This window comes from Fopius arisanus, unplaced genomic scaffold (assembly GCF_000806365.1).
Source record: "Fopius arisanus strain USDA-PBARC FA_bdor unplaced genomic scaffold, ASM80636v1 scaffold00006, whole genome shotgun sequence".
NCBI lineage: Eukaryota > Metazoa > Arthropoda > Insecta > Hymenoptera > Braconidae > Fopius > Fopius arisanus.
Window position 1 is genome coordinate 1,991,183 of NW_011887745.1, and position 14,737 is coordinate 2,005,919.

At 36.3% G+C, this 14,737-nt stretch overlaps 1 protein-coding gene across 2 annotated transcripts in view; it reads left to right on the forward strand.

The window, feature by feature from the left end:
* Positions 1-251: 251 nt before the first annotated feature.
* Positions 252-14,737, forward strand: part of svp (COUP transcription factor 2) — a 119,230-nt gene continuing 104,744 nt past the window's right edge. For both annotated transcript variants that reach the window (XM_011316348.1, XM_011316349.1), the window contains exon 1: positions 252-1,926. In XM_011316348.1, coding sequence (XP_011314650.1) covers positions 1,548-1,926 — 379 coding nt within the window. In that variant the 5' untranslated portion in view covers positions 252-1,547. The remainder of the gene's footprint in view (positions 1,927-14,737) is intronic.

Sequence of the window (14,737 nt, forward strand, 5' to 3'; positions counted from 1 at the left end):
TAGACGTTAAGAAGAAGTGAAGTGGGTACTCCCTAGGACGGATAAGCGTGCGATAGTGCAGACCGAGATGATGGAAAAATTGGAGAGGGAGTTAGGGCAGTGCCGTAGCCAATGAGAGGAAGACCGGGGCGCGCCCCGTACTCGACCCCACCCTCAGTAGTCATGGCAACTAGCGAACCGCGAGAATCCGACGAGGTCGAGCGCAGAGCTCGGTTGGTGGGGGCAGCCAGGTCGGTGTCAGGGGTCGCCTCAGTCAGCAGTTGGTCTCGAGTCGGCCGCAAGAATAGTCGCGCGCAAGTGTTGGAGCATCTTTTAGGTCTCCTTTTAATCCCATTTATTTTCGCGTGTCGCCTACCATCCAAAAATAATAACGTGCTCTTTCGTCAAAATTCGCTAACAATCGTGGAAAAACAATGTGACAGTTCTTTTCATCATTGCCGGTTGTTATCAGTTATCAAGTTTTTTCGCTCCATTTTGGAAGCCAATGTATTATTCACCACTACGTTTATATCATGCTCGTCTTGCATCGGGAATTTTCCGTCGATGTACTTACACATAATGCATCATTAGCGGATAACGGCAACGATGACTTGGAAAAACAAACTTATAAATTATAAAGACCCTGAATAATTGATTAACCTTTAACTTTTAACTGTTGATCAGTGCAGAATCAGATCGGTTACCAGAAGTATATACCCCTTCTTGTCCTCCCTTTCGCTTTGAGGATAAGAACAAGTGATGTGTGACGGAAAGAGGTGAAGTGAATATTTGCTAACATACGTGAATTTAATAGGTCATTCGTCAATTTATCTATTCATGCATTGTTTAATTATTGTGAAATTAGTGAATGGAAATGGTCCATTTTGGTGACCGTGAGGTTATTTGAACAATTTGGTGCTTAGTGTGCGCGGACGCGCGCCGTGGCGCGCGCCCGATTCCTTACTACCATCAAAGGAAGATACACTTCCCGGCAGTATGTTGCTGCAATTACGAATGTCATAATTCTTGTCATCATTAACAGCATCTTATGCCCTGCGATGCAAAGGACAATCCCTTATGGATATCGTTTAATTTTTCAAACATGCTATTAGTTTGAGAACAAGTCTTATGAATTTATTTAAGACTACCTTACTCCTGTATAATTTGTGTCAGTCCCAGTACTTCGGAGTAGCCAGAAAATATTTTACATATTTTCGGCATTGAGTAGCAGCAGTTGAACCTTTCATAACTTGTACAAGAAAAAAACATATACTAATACATCTCATCTTTATAAAGTTACTAGATGTATATAGAGTGAGAGGAGAAGTAGCGGAATTAGAAGAGAAAGCGGTGGAAAGGGTTGGCCAGGCTAAAGAAGGGTGTCAAAAAAGGAAGTCAGGGTGGTTCGTGGGGGGTCAGGAGGTGCGGACGCCCTGGCGACCGCCGGGGTGGTGTATCCGCCCGCGACGGCGAGCCTGTTCCCTGGTCGCATACCAGCGGGACATCATCACCCCGAGCTCACCGGCACGTTGGAGCTGGGGTTCCCACCCCGTGGCACCACCGCCTCGATGGCGTTGGTCGCCCCGCCACCCTCGTGGACACCGCGGGACCCTGGATCCACGAGTATAGTCGGCGGTGGTGGTAATCCAAACAGTAATCAAGGTGGTCCCGGTGGTAATAATTCTGGTGGTCCATTACAAGTATGCCCACCACCAATGCCCCCAACTCATCTCACACCATCGGCAACGCCTGAGGATATAACCTGTCTGGTGCCTGTGGGTGGTGTATTAACACCACGGGATCCCCTACCTCCCAGCACGACCCCCGGTAGTCAGGCTAATAGCTCACAATCAGGCAGCTCCCAGACGGACAAATCGCCAAATATCGAGTGTGTCGTTTGTGGTGACAAGAGCAGCGGCAAACATTATGGACAATTTACCTGCGAAGGCAAGTCTCATTATTGTTCTTATACTTTTATACGACTAACATCACCGATCATCATCATCATCACCTCGAATACCAGAAGGATTGAAAAATTATTTCATCATTTGTCGAAATTCACTCGTTCCAATAAAATACTATCAAATAGTTTGCCAGTCTAACAAGTGGTCCTATTATACCACCAAAGAGAAAACAGAAGTTATCATTAATAATTGACTAGGGTGTATTCCCTGAAACGCTTACACGTCCGTTAGAAGGCTAATGACGACGTAACGGCGCTGGGAAACGAAGCGCACTGGGACCCACAGGTTATAAACAGGACGCCCACTAGTTCTGACTCCGCGTGCGAGTTTATATCACCTATTCGCGTGGTTTCAACATGATGTATTGCAACCAAGTCACGTTTAATGAATACACCATACACGTGTATGCATCTCCCGTTATCATCATCATTAGGATATACATTTTCATATTCTTTTTCATTATTCAAGTTCCATTGAGTCTGAATTTCATTACTGTAAGTTCAATCAGATCCTTATCTTGCCGAGAGTTTCAATCAACCTTTAAACCTTGTTGCATTGTTGAAGTATTGGCACAAGGCTCGGTGGTCTCAAACGAACAGTAATAACTCTTCATCAAAGAGGTATAAGCAAAAGAATGGCTGAACTCGCACTAAATTCTACTTTTTTACTATTTCTATAGCGTCGCGGGGGATTTTATCAACTATTCCAATATAGACCAGCTCGGAAGATAGGATCACTATACGAAAATTTCCAGTTAAAAGATGAAAAATGTCATTTTGAGAAAAATGTTTTCATTCCCACGAAACTTTTGATTGCAGTCCATACTGACGATTAGACTGAAGGTTTTTTTTTCAAAAACCATAGACGGAGAATTAAATTTAGGAAGAATTGCGTAACAGGTACGTGAGCGTGGGGTCCAAGTGTTACATTATCAAAAATTACGGAACTATCTTGAATTTTTACTTCAGTCCGGTGTAATATTTACTGGACGATGCAGGCAAATTATGTCACAGTGCCGTAAAAATGTCGGTTTATTTCGTTATTTTTTACGAATCTACAGTTCGCCTCACGTTCATGGAACTATCACATAATTTTTCATCAGTTTCCATTCTTCGTATATTCCTTTTTCGTTTGAAACTTATTTCACTTAGAAAAAGCCTAAAAACGTAAGATTTACGTTATTTCTCAGCTTCCACTATACGTGTCTGACACAATATTTTATAAATAACAAGGGACTAGTTCACAGTATATCACCAGTTATTATTTAGCTTTCCCTGGGCTATCTTTGCATATTATCAATAGAATATGGTAGATAGCCGCAGACATTACTAATCAAATGATCTACCTACAGTTTTGTTTTTATGATAACTGAATCAAGTCCACAAGTCCTCAACTTAATTCCATTTATTATTTTTCGACGAGTGTGCTCGAGAGATGCATTGTCGACAAATGTCGGTGCTCCACCGTATGGAGTTGATTCATTTGACGTGAGTAGGGCGAAATTACGGCACTATCATAATAATAGTATGTACCCTAATACCTATAGAGGAAAAATGAAGGATTCGTGCCCACATGCCGGAGGCGCGAATGATAATCATGTGGGGAAGGATCGTTTATTTTGGATCCTGGCATCGAACACGCAGGCCGTATTGTGGCTTGTGTATTTTGCCCCCACCGTTGCGGAAAATTCAACTAATTATCAGAAAATTCTCAATAAATATGACGAAAAACTAGTGATATTGCATAGTGAAATTATTCACGTGATGATATAAACCGTCAAAAATCAACTGGCCATAAAAATCGTCATAATGTCCATGTATTCAAAATGAGTTAATTCATATTAACTCATGATATTAATGGTTGATTAACGGATAACGGTCACTTCTGAGATATTTTTTCCAGCTTGAAAGCTTTGTATCATGAGGCAACAATAGATGGAATCCTGATCGGTTGACGGAAGAATAGAATTTGGAAAAAAATCATCTTCTGCTATCATATAGAATGCACCTCATAATAAATTATGTTTTTGCATATTGATAGGGCAATATATAGATGGAGCGGGGAATCATACGAAATCACTGAATCTGTTGAGCTATTTTTTTCACTGCCCGTGACGAATTTATTACAAATTATTAATATATATATTAACAGTGTTCTATTTTATTGAATTTTCAGAACAAACAAACGAATTTGAAAGTCCAGTTTTCAGTTAATATGCCCCCAAAATCAATAGAAAACTTGATAGTTGTCATAAAGGTGTTGTAGAATTTTCAGGATTGTGATACTAACCGCCATTTAAGATAATATAAATGAGAAAATCTCTGATTTTACTAAAAATTCAATACGATTGTACAGCAAATATTTATATGAAATTGGTAATTCGAATGCATTATAAAATTATGATTTTCACATCCATGAAAATTCTGTAATTTCGAAATTCGAAATTCTTCGAAAATCTAATAGAATCAAACCTATAAATTCTAATAATTTTTCTCCCCTGTAGCGTCTTAAGTGTGTAATTCATCTTGTCATATATATATATTTTTTAACGATTATTGAGGTGGGAGGGGGGTAAAGAAACTAAACAGTGAAGCTAGTCGTTTTTGGGTCTATTCCGTTCCACTGGTCTATTTCGCCCCATCGCTTCCTGAGAAAACATTACAAACAGAAAGAAAATTCTTTAATCAACTAGGGTTGGGGCTGCCACTTGTTTAATTTTATCCAATGTTGTATTCTTTCACCAACTGACTTCCAAAAAGATGTCCAATTTTTAAGGTTAAGCCAGTGTTGACGAAAAGCGTATAACTGTATAGTGTAACTCATTTTTTCCACGCTAATCCTGCGAAAATGATAAATTTTCATGGACAATTTACGCGGGTGGACAAATTTGACCCCAAGTCCTATTTGTTTAACGGGACCTAGATGCATCGAAGTTTAAGAGCCAATTTGAGGGAATTTTTTTTAACGATCTCGTTGCATTTGATTATGCGTACCATAAGATCTTTTTAATGGTTATTCATTTAAATCCTCCTTTACTCACATAATTTTTTAACGCATTTTTGAATTGCCGTCATTCTCGCTAAACATCGGCATGAAAAAGTCAGTTGCCCCAAGCTCAATTGAGATATTTATGGCTGAGTCATTCAGGGGAGCTATAAAACTGGAAAAAAATAGATTATTTTCTTTCATACGCTCAAAGATTTGTAAAAAAATTACTGGCGAAATTTCAAAGATCCTAGAAACTAGTAAACAATGAACGTTTAGGCGACATAAAATGCTAATTCATCATTCTCCTCATATTTCTGACTAGTTAATAATACGCTGTTCACGAGCAAGTGTTGTCGAAATGTCATTCGGTGAAAAATTGCAGAAACAACTTGAATTTCTATGTGATTGGCACATAATTTTTCTGCAAAATTCCATTCTGAATGTCTTACATACTGAAATTTCGCTCTAGGATTACAGAGTGGTCACCTCATTTTTCGTCAATTTTTCTATCCGTTTACACACTGGAAGAACATTTTTTGTTGTTGACAAGTGCGTGTCTACTCGTATGGAGGAACTCAAACTCAAAAATTTCCAAGAAAACGATATCGCTTGCATTGAGAATAGATTATCACCATGTTTGAAACCCCGACAGAATTTCTTGACAGAAGTTTACCAGTTCTGAAACTAAGATATGACTTTCTTGTCAATATTCGAGTCATCGAATTAATAAGTTAGACATGCTTCTTGAATAATTCTTCAATAATAATAAAACGAAAACATATTGTTGTGTTAACATTTTTTGAGTGCGTTCTTTTCTTCTTGATCCTCGAAAATTCATACATTGAGTGGGCGAGAGCTATTGAATATTCGCGGAGAGAAATATCTGTCAAAATTGAGCCCGACGTTTTGTAATCGGGTAGTCCAGCGACTCCTCAGGATTTCCTACCAGCAATTGGAGAGAAACTTCTTGAATCTCTCCTAAGCAACAGGATTACAAAACATTAGGATAAGTTTTATCAAGAATTTATATCTGTATTGTTGCGATAATAGATACTTTAAGTGGTGCGAAACTTGGCCGTAGTCGTTCTGAGATAGGGAAGAGTATCCTTACATTTCCATCTCGGATTCCGTGCACAAAACCATGAATGTGAATCCCTATTCTTTTGTACATTCCAAACTTGAAAGATGCGCAATGCCTTCTACCACGAAAAAAATATATGTCAATCGTTGTATGTCACATACATGGGACATCTCCAATTGTTTTCCTTAAAAAAATATATCGCATATATGTTACATCTGGATTCAATTCATGCGCTCACATAGATTCAGTATCTATTTGATGTATTGCTTTTTATCAAAATATGAAGGATGTATTGTCAATTTTCAATTTATTGGCAATTATTCTAATGAAATTTCCAGTAATTTCATCATTGAGCAATGGCATTTCGGAAAAATTTTAGCTCAACTATGCGATATAAGTTCCGACAGAAATCAGGAGAATTCGGGTGGATGGCGTATTCTACAATTTACGTTTAAGACAACACTTCATTGTAATTTAGTATTGTATTATTAACTCAGCGAACTATCATTTTCTTGGTGTTTAATTATTTACAATTCTATTAAATTTCCACCGAACTCTAAATTAATAAGTTTTGTTGTTTTTCAGAGGATGAAAGTCAATTTGAAGATTCAATTAATCCCTAAACTTGTCATTATTAAACGTCAATAAAACTTTACAAAGCACTGAATGAACGCCTTATAAGACACATCTCATAATCATAGGTATATTGGGATTACATGATGCAGGCATGGGGGAAGTTGTGGGAGTTTCCCCGCAATTCATACCGGAGGCTTGACGGGATATAGTATTGTGACTATAGCCCAATGCATGAGAGTGCCGCGCAAACGTCGCACAATCCCTTCAGATTTCTGTTAGGGAGATGCTTTGACGAAAACTCAATCCATAAAGCCTACACTGAAATCTATTATAGCTAAAGGGTAATCTTTTTTCAATATAAGATGCGCAAGATTCTCCGGTAAAAAAAGTGCTGATTCAAATGGATTGTCGGTCTAATTCAACATAAGTCGCTTGGACCTTAATACTTCCAACTCTCCATTTGATAAAAAAAAAAACAGATTATTTTACCAATGAATACCTTTAGTGTAACATTGGTGTGAATCAAGTGGCATAATCGCATGGAATCGGAACTATATGTGTATCTCTCCGAGTAATTTAAGGGGTTAAGGGAATAAGTCGAGCATGTTTTAGCCTAATGTTCCTATCCCACGTAGTATGGCCGGATAGGTCGTAGAATCGGGCCAAACTCGACACCAACATTCCTGAAGCTACGAAAAGGGACTGGCCCAATATTCTATCGAGCCTTGGATGATAACTCCGGCACGATTATCGGTGCCTTGATTGGTGCAATGATGGCACCCGATTGAGAAGCGAGTCTCATTATTTTTACCCGAAAATATTAATAACATTTATTTGTTATTGAAATTTATCCAATTATCTTTTCACCATGATTGAAAGAAGCTAGTAATAAAAAAGAACAACAGTGTGCATTGTAAATGCTCGGCATATGACTGGCTAGCGAGGCAGTCATCAAATGAATTAACAAAACATCAGAAAAGAAGATTTTCGCGTTTTTGATCCTGAAAAAAACCTAATTGACCAGCTCAAATTTAGTATCCGACTAGACTCGAACTATAACCACTAGCCTAATACTTAAGTCTTTTAGTAGGAGCATAAAAATCGCTTCATAAATTTGAGGCAGTAGTTTTTGCGCATTTCTGTCCTTCTCGGATCAACCATGGATCAATGGACCGACCAACGAATATTTATTTATCATAGAATAGAAGTCTTACCATTGGACCAACATCGCGCAACCGAACCTCGTTGAATCGCTATGGGCCAACATATTGACCAAATATCGGACAACCAAGTCAACAGATGCTGGCCAATACATTAGCCACGTCTGCACGCTCGGAAATTCCAAAAATTTCATCAATAATTTCTCACCACATAGTTGAAAGTACCAAAAATAATATCGGCCGACCCTAGTGTAGTTTTTATGGTTAAGAAAAATTGATGAACGTTTTGAATGATCATTTGAAATTACTTTCTGTTTCGTTGGCGTTGGTGTTGTTTGCATCTTAGACTTGGGACGATGTGCTAATTACATATATCGTTTGAGTTGAGCAAAAAGGTCATAGAAAGACTTTTTCGGATTGAATTTCAATTTTGTAAAAAATCGTGTAAACACTTTCCGAGGAAATACGATATTTCCACCTTTTAGACAATTTTGAGTTATCCGAAAACTTTTGGATAATTTTCTTAATTTGGTTGAATTTTTTCAAAGGCGATTGTGAATATCGAATTACTACATAAAAGTCGTGTTTAAACACTCTTCCAGAGGATGAAGAATCTACACGTTTTAGAGGATATCGACTTTTTTGTCAATTTTATTGAAAAACAAAATGTTATTACTATGGGAATTTCATCAATACATTGGAACTCATCTTGTACATGTAAAACATTATGAATGAGTCAGTGTAAAAGATTAAAGAAATTCCGTTCAATGCTTACTTAGGCATTCATTTTTAGTCTAAAATAAAAACTCATTAATACATGTTGTTAGGTAATTAAGATTCTGTAAAAACATGGAGAATCATTAGCTCCTGAGAGCCTGTTAGTGCCACCGTCCATTGCAATTTCTGATAGTATTAAAAAAATTACTGATAAAATTTTCCATTCTGATGTTCGAATATGATCTAGAGCGTGAACCTTTGTTATTCTTTAATAAATAGTTTTTCGTCTCAAATGTAGAGATATGATACATGCTGTGATATAAATTTTTCCTGTCCTTCCTCAATAGCGATAAGTAACTGAGTTATTCAATTGGACGAATTTCAGGGGTTTGGAACAATCTCTGGAAAAACATAACCGTTTCACCGAGCTTAACCGAGTAATTATGACGGAAACTATTTTATGTAGACCTAGGAAAAAGAGACAGGACATTTGCATGCACAATCCTGAGCTCCACCTCTGGCAGTAACTTATACATGGATTAGAATGACTTATGAATTGTCTCTTTTTATGCAAAATATGGGGGTGGTAGTTGTAAAATGAATTACGGGGCAAAATGGATCACTTAGAGAAATCGAAAAATTTTGCATTATTCAAACGCCTTCTGCAGCTTTTAAGCAATTTTTGCATCGGAAGTTCAATATTCTCTATTCTCTAACTACTTTGCTAGACCGCAAAAAATGTTTATTTCCATGTTAAAAAAATTGACTAGATAGAACTCAATTTATGTAGTAAATGAATTGTTTTTTACAGTGTATCTTCTGTGTTCCATTACCCATATCGATGCTTTCACCCTCATGGAAAAATATCAACAATATATGAGAAAAATTTGGTTAGTTAATGTTTAAGACATGTATACAAAATATACATTTTTCAAGGAACAGTATTTCTGACTAATTATAATTGTATTTATGTGCCTTTCTTACATAATGTCAATTTACATTCAATTAAAATTCCATCATTTTAAGGATCAGGTATAAAAAGATATAATAAATTTATTATATTCAAGGAATGCTGATAGGAAAGATTATTAACAAAATTTCTTCACCTTATTTATATTTCCAAGTATTATCGAAAAACTATTGCCGGGCCAGAAACAAAGTCTGTTAATTATAATTATGACAGACATAAATGGCGAAACAGAGGTGCGCTCATAAAATGAAGGCATAGTTGATTCAAAAGGTGATTCTTTATGAATATCTTCAAGTGGACGTACTACTGAGAGTAGTGTGTGATCTAAATGACTATATTTGGATTTTTTTTACCCCATTCCATACAATTTTTCAACACGGAAAAAAATAATTCCCCTAGAAAATTACTCTTCTCATCGCAAAAATTCTGTAATACTTTCGTCACATTTTCTTCAACCTCATTTTACTATTGAATAACAGAAGAGATACACAGTATATGTTAAATATTTCTTTCCGCACGCATGTCTAAATGTGTGGGCCAATTAAACATTTTTTTCAAAAAATGTCGAAATTTTTTATAAAAATATATGGATTTTTTTGTATTATTTATAGGGCGAACCCCAAGTAAATCATTAAAATGAAAGGTAATTTTTGGCGAAAAAAGGGAACTATCTCTAGTATCTACGGCAATAATTGTCACTTATTAGCATCAGAGTCTGAGAAACTAACGGCCCTTTTGTCTATCTATATTTTATTCCACCCTATCATCAACACTGAAGTAATATAATATATTAGAGTCACATATATATTTTTTGTCGTGATTTGTAGATATATGTACACTTATTATGTGTAGACCAAAATGCTGAACAGAAAGGTAAGATACAATCGCAGATTTTGTCAGAACGTCGGCACACAATTGCATATTCAATAATTATTAATTACTATTATTCAATAGTTCAATAATTCGTCCACGATTTCCTTAGGACATCGATAATATCTCGTGGAGAAAAGCCACAAATTTAAAAAAAAAATGTACAAATTAAAATAAATGTGGATCTTAAAGGAGATATAAAAGAGGGTTCGGAAGGTTCAGTGGTTTAATCTATATTCTTGAGTGTAATATAAATGGATGATTAGATCGAATGTTCGTAAATTAGTAATAAATCGCTGGAAATGAGGGTTAAGTTCTTGAAAATGAGAAGTTCTTTACTTGGTATGGAAATAGGCGACGGAAGAACTGAAAGTTATAGTTTAAAGGGAAACACTAACGTCTATCTACTACGTCCCCTTACCATCATTTATAGATTGGAGTTATGCAGGCATCGAGATACATATCACTCTGTGCATACCATTCAACGGGGGAATGGAATGCCACCGATTTCCGTGACTCATAATTCATACACCACTGAAAGCCCAATGCTGTTTCGGGTTGGTTATATTTTTAGTGGATAAGAGTTCCGTTTATTCTTTCTAATATCGATAAGGATAAATGAACAATAGGATTCAGCCGAACCGAGCCTCAGAGCGATCTGAGCAATTGAATAGTTCACTCGCGTCACAAGACCAGCTTGATAAATTAATGATAATTTAAAATCATTTGACATCACTTGACATTAAAATCAATCCGCCCATGTAATAAACTAATCGTTGACAATTCTTACGACTGCTTGCCTTCAATGAATGTTCGATATTGTTACTTCAAGTGTCTGCTCAGTAATAGCCATACGAAGACGCAGTTGCTATCATCCAAAGTATGGCGCCAGTATTGTACTCATTTAAATTCGTACTCTTGTAGCCAGTAAGACCTTTCACTTGTCGCAATCGAAATAGATCATCTTCTCCCATAAGAATCAAGAAATGCTCAAATGCTCAAATGATTCGTCCATCGATCAACTTCACTTCTATCTTCATTTATATGTAAAGTCCATCTGTCTCTTTATCGGTGAGATTATGAGACTTTTTTCCTGGAAACATCATATCGTTAACCCTGAACTGAACCACTATTCAGTACTCATCACTCGCATCACTCATCACTTGCGCAGTGAGTTCTGTCATGTTCATATCTACAATGGCGTAATATTAATACGTTTGTATCACTGGAAATTAACCACTCAGGTATTCTCATGAAATTCAAGGATTGCTTTTTTAACTCATTGCTTTTTTAGGTCCATTGATTGATTGCTCGATTGACGCATATACATAACGCGACTCTTTTCCAAGTTATCGACCTGCAATTTTCAATATTGCATGCGGCTGGAAAAAATAGATCCTTCTCTAATTTTAGTCTGAATTTGCATTAGAAGTAGATTAGTTTGACTCAAGTCTTTTCTATTAAACATATCGTTTAGAATTTTGTAGTGGTGTTTTGTTACTGAAACATCTGGATATAATGCGTCATCAAATCTATCAAATGTTAATTGCGCGGAAAACGATATACTTTTTGTCACTCTCTTCGTGACGCAAAGCTGCATGGCTGTTGCGCGCTCGGAAAATCTTGTCTACGGACTGAATAATAAAAAATATGTTTTAATACATGGTTGGAAAGAACTTTTTTGAGACGGACGAGGTTACTGTTCGAGTCGAAGGTAAGTTCTGTAATCGTATGAGAAAGAAAAGTTCCTTACTATTCACACTGTTAAAAATTTCTTTGAATTTCAGTTGCAGAGTCATTTGCATTTGCAATTACAGGAGTTTGAAGTCAATTTCAATTTCAAAGGGGTCACTAAATTTTTCATTTTTCATGCAAATTTTCAGAAAAACTGAGTTTTTCAGCTTGAACAATTGTTCATTTTTCAATGGAAGCTGGAACTGTCATGCTCATCGTAAAAATTCAATATCAAATACGATTAAATTCTCCACAAATGGAAAATTCAGAAGAATTATCGCCTGAGCTTTCCATATTTTTATGGTTTTTTAGCGTTACTAGGCGAGAAGTACCCTATAGCATGGCTACATGAAATTAATACTTCAATGAATTTTCCAAATTTGAAAAATTCTTGGCTTCACTAAGTGATTGGTAATTAGGAAAACACACCACTCCATTTTGTTGACTACTTCACCAATAATGAACAGAACCGAAATTTTAATGATCCCACTGTATGCCGTGATGATTTTATTCGATGGTTATAATTGAGAGTAGGGTGATGAGTCAAAATGTTCCACGACTTGATAACAAGTTGAAAGTTTATTAATAGTTGGGGTGACAGAGTGGATGCGTGGTGGGAGCTACACTTAACTATCAACTGCCGATGATAGCTAATTGTTGGGATTGGGTGGGTGGTGGGCGCAAGAGTCCACTACGAACTGTCGATGGTAGACAAATATCAACCATCATTGGCAGTTGACAGTTAAGTATAGCCCCCACCACACATCCACCCTGCCATCCCAATTATCAACAAACTGTCAACTTACTGCCACGTCATAGAACATTTTGATAATTAGACTCTCAACTGGGTTCGCTAGGATGGGCCTAATAAAATATCAGATATGACCTTCAAAGGAGTAACGAAGTTGAATAACTTCATGAAAATTCAACTGAATAGCATTCTACATATCGCAAACTAAGGAATAGATAAAGTCCCTCCACATGATGAACTGATATTTTTATTGATTCGACTTGGAGGAATGGAAAAATCCTTTCCAAGCGGATTTTTCCAATAAACCGTGAAAAATGAATTTTTGACAAAAACTCTCATACATGTGTCAAAAATCGTAGAAATTGAATAATCCACATCTGGATTTGGAGCTTATTCGATAAACTTCACAACGCGTATAAGATTCCGACCAACACTTGACTCAGAGGACAATAATTCGAGACGAGACTTTTAAAAAAAAGCAAATTTCCCATATCTCACATGTAAAATCCGATATACATATAAGCGATCGTAGCAATTGATATGATTGAGTTGATGAAACAAAGAACATGATATCATCATTCGAAGAGAGTCGTTATGATCTTCCAATTGATATAGAAGAAAACCTGTTTTATCATGTCGAAAGGTCCGCTGATAGATGAAAAGCCCGAATTTCAAGGTTTGACATGATGTTTGAAAGAGAAAGAATGGTCGATAACTTCATGAAAATTCAACCAAATTGTATTCAAGATATGACTTTCTAAAGGAGCAATAATGTCCTTCAGAATGATATATCAATATTCTGATTAATTTGATTTAAAAACATTGAAAAAGCCAGTCAAAATTGGATTTTTCAAGTAAAACCCAAAAATTGGATTTCTGCCTAAAAGTACGATAACTTGATGAAAAATACTCAGAATCAAATGATCTACATGTCACGTTGAAAATCATTTGAGGCGCTTTTGAATGAGCATACAATATATAGGGTTCATCAGATAAGGATAATGAAATTAGCGTGGGAACCAGGAAGAGGACCAGCGTCACGTTCACGGATTATTCTATAGAGGAATATCGAACTGAAAAATGAGAATTACGAGATGATTAAAAAGATCATATGATTTGTCAATGAAATTATTAAAAATATTAAGTTTTGTTAGTCGCAATTCCAAGTGTGATTTTCCAATAGCCCAGTGTGGACATGATAGATACATGGAGATAAGGGTCTGTTAAAATTAACGCTCACAAACAAAGATTTATACCCCCAACATTCGGCATTTTCAACATTTTTTTTGCTCAGTTCACTCATCAATTCTTGACCTTCATGTAGTCCACATTATTAATGACATAATCATTGAAAAGACTTTCCAAGTTTGTTCCCATGGAATTCCCCATATGCATGCGTCCTTGATTTCTTGAAAAATTTGCTAGACTTTCTTTTTCACCTCGTACCCTTGAAAAGTGTGTATTATAGGCTCAACATTCATATCTCTCTGTCGGGTCACGAGCGATTTTTCTCCACGTTGCTCATTGAGAAAATCGTTGTGCCATAAAAAAATAAAATTACCTCATTGAACTTCGACTAGCAGATGAAGGTTCACTCGATTGTTGCGTCTCTTTGTAGAGTTGGACATATATTATGATTAAGTAACTACACCTTGAAAAATTATGAAATAAGTAAAAAAATGAACGCTTACAATTGTGATCATAAGTGAGTAGTTAACCTAGTGGTTAGCGTATTAGTTACAGAACACAACGCTACAGATTTTTACCGGGACTAAAAACCCCCCAAATTACAAAATTCCCAATATTGTGAAATTGTTATGATTGTCCTAGCCTCTTTTTGCAATGATTTCAACTAATTTTATTGCGGTAATTTCTCGGGGTACGTATATTTGTCAATGACAAAACTGATGCAGTTATTTAAGAATAATTCGCACGTCTACATTATCT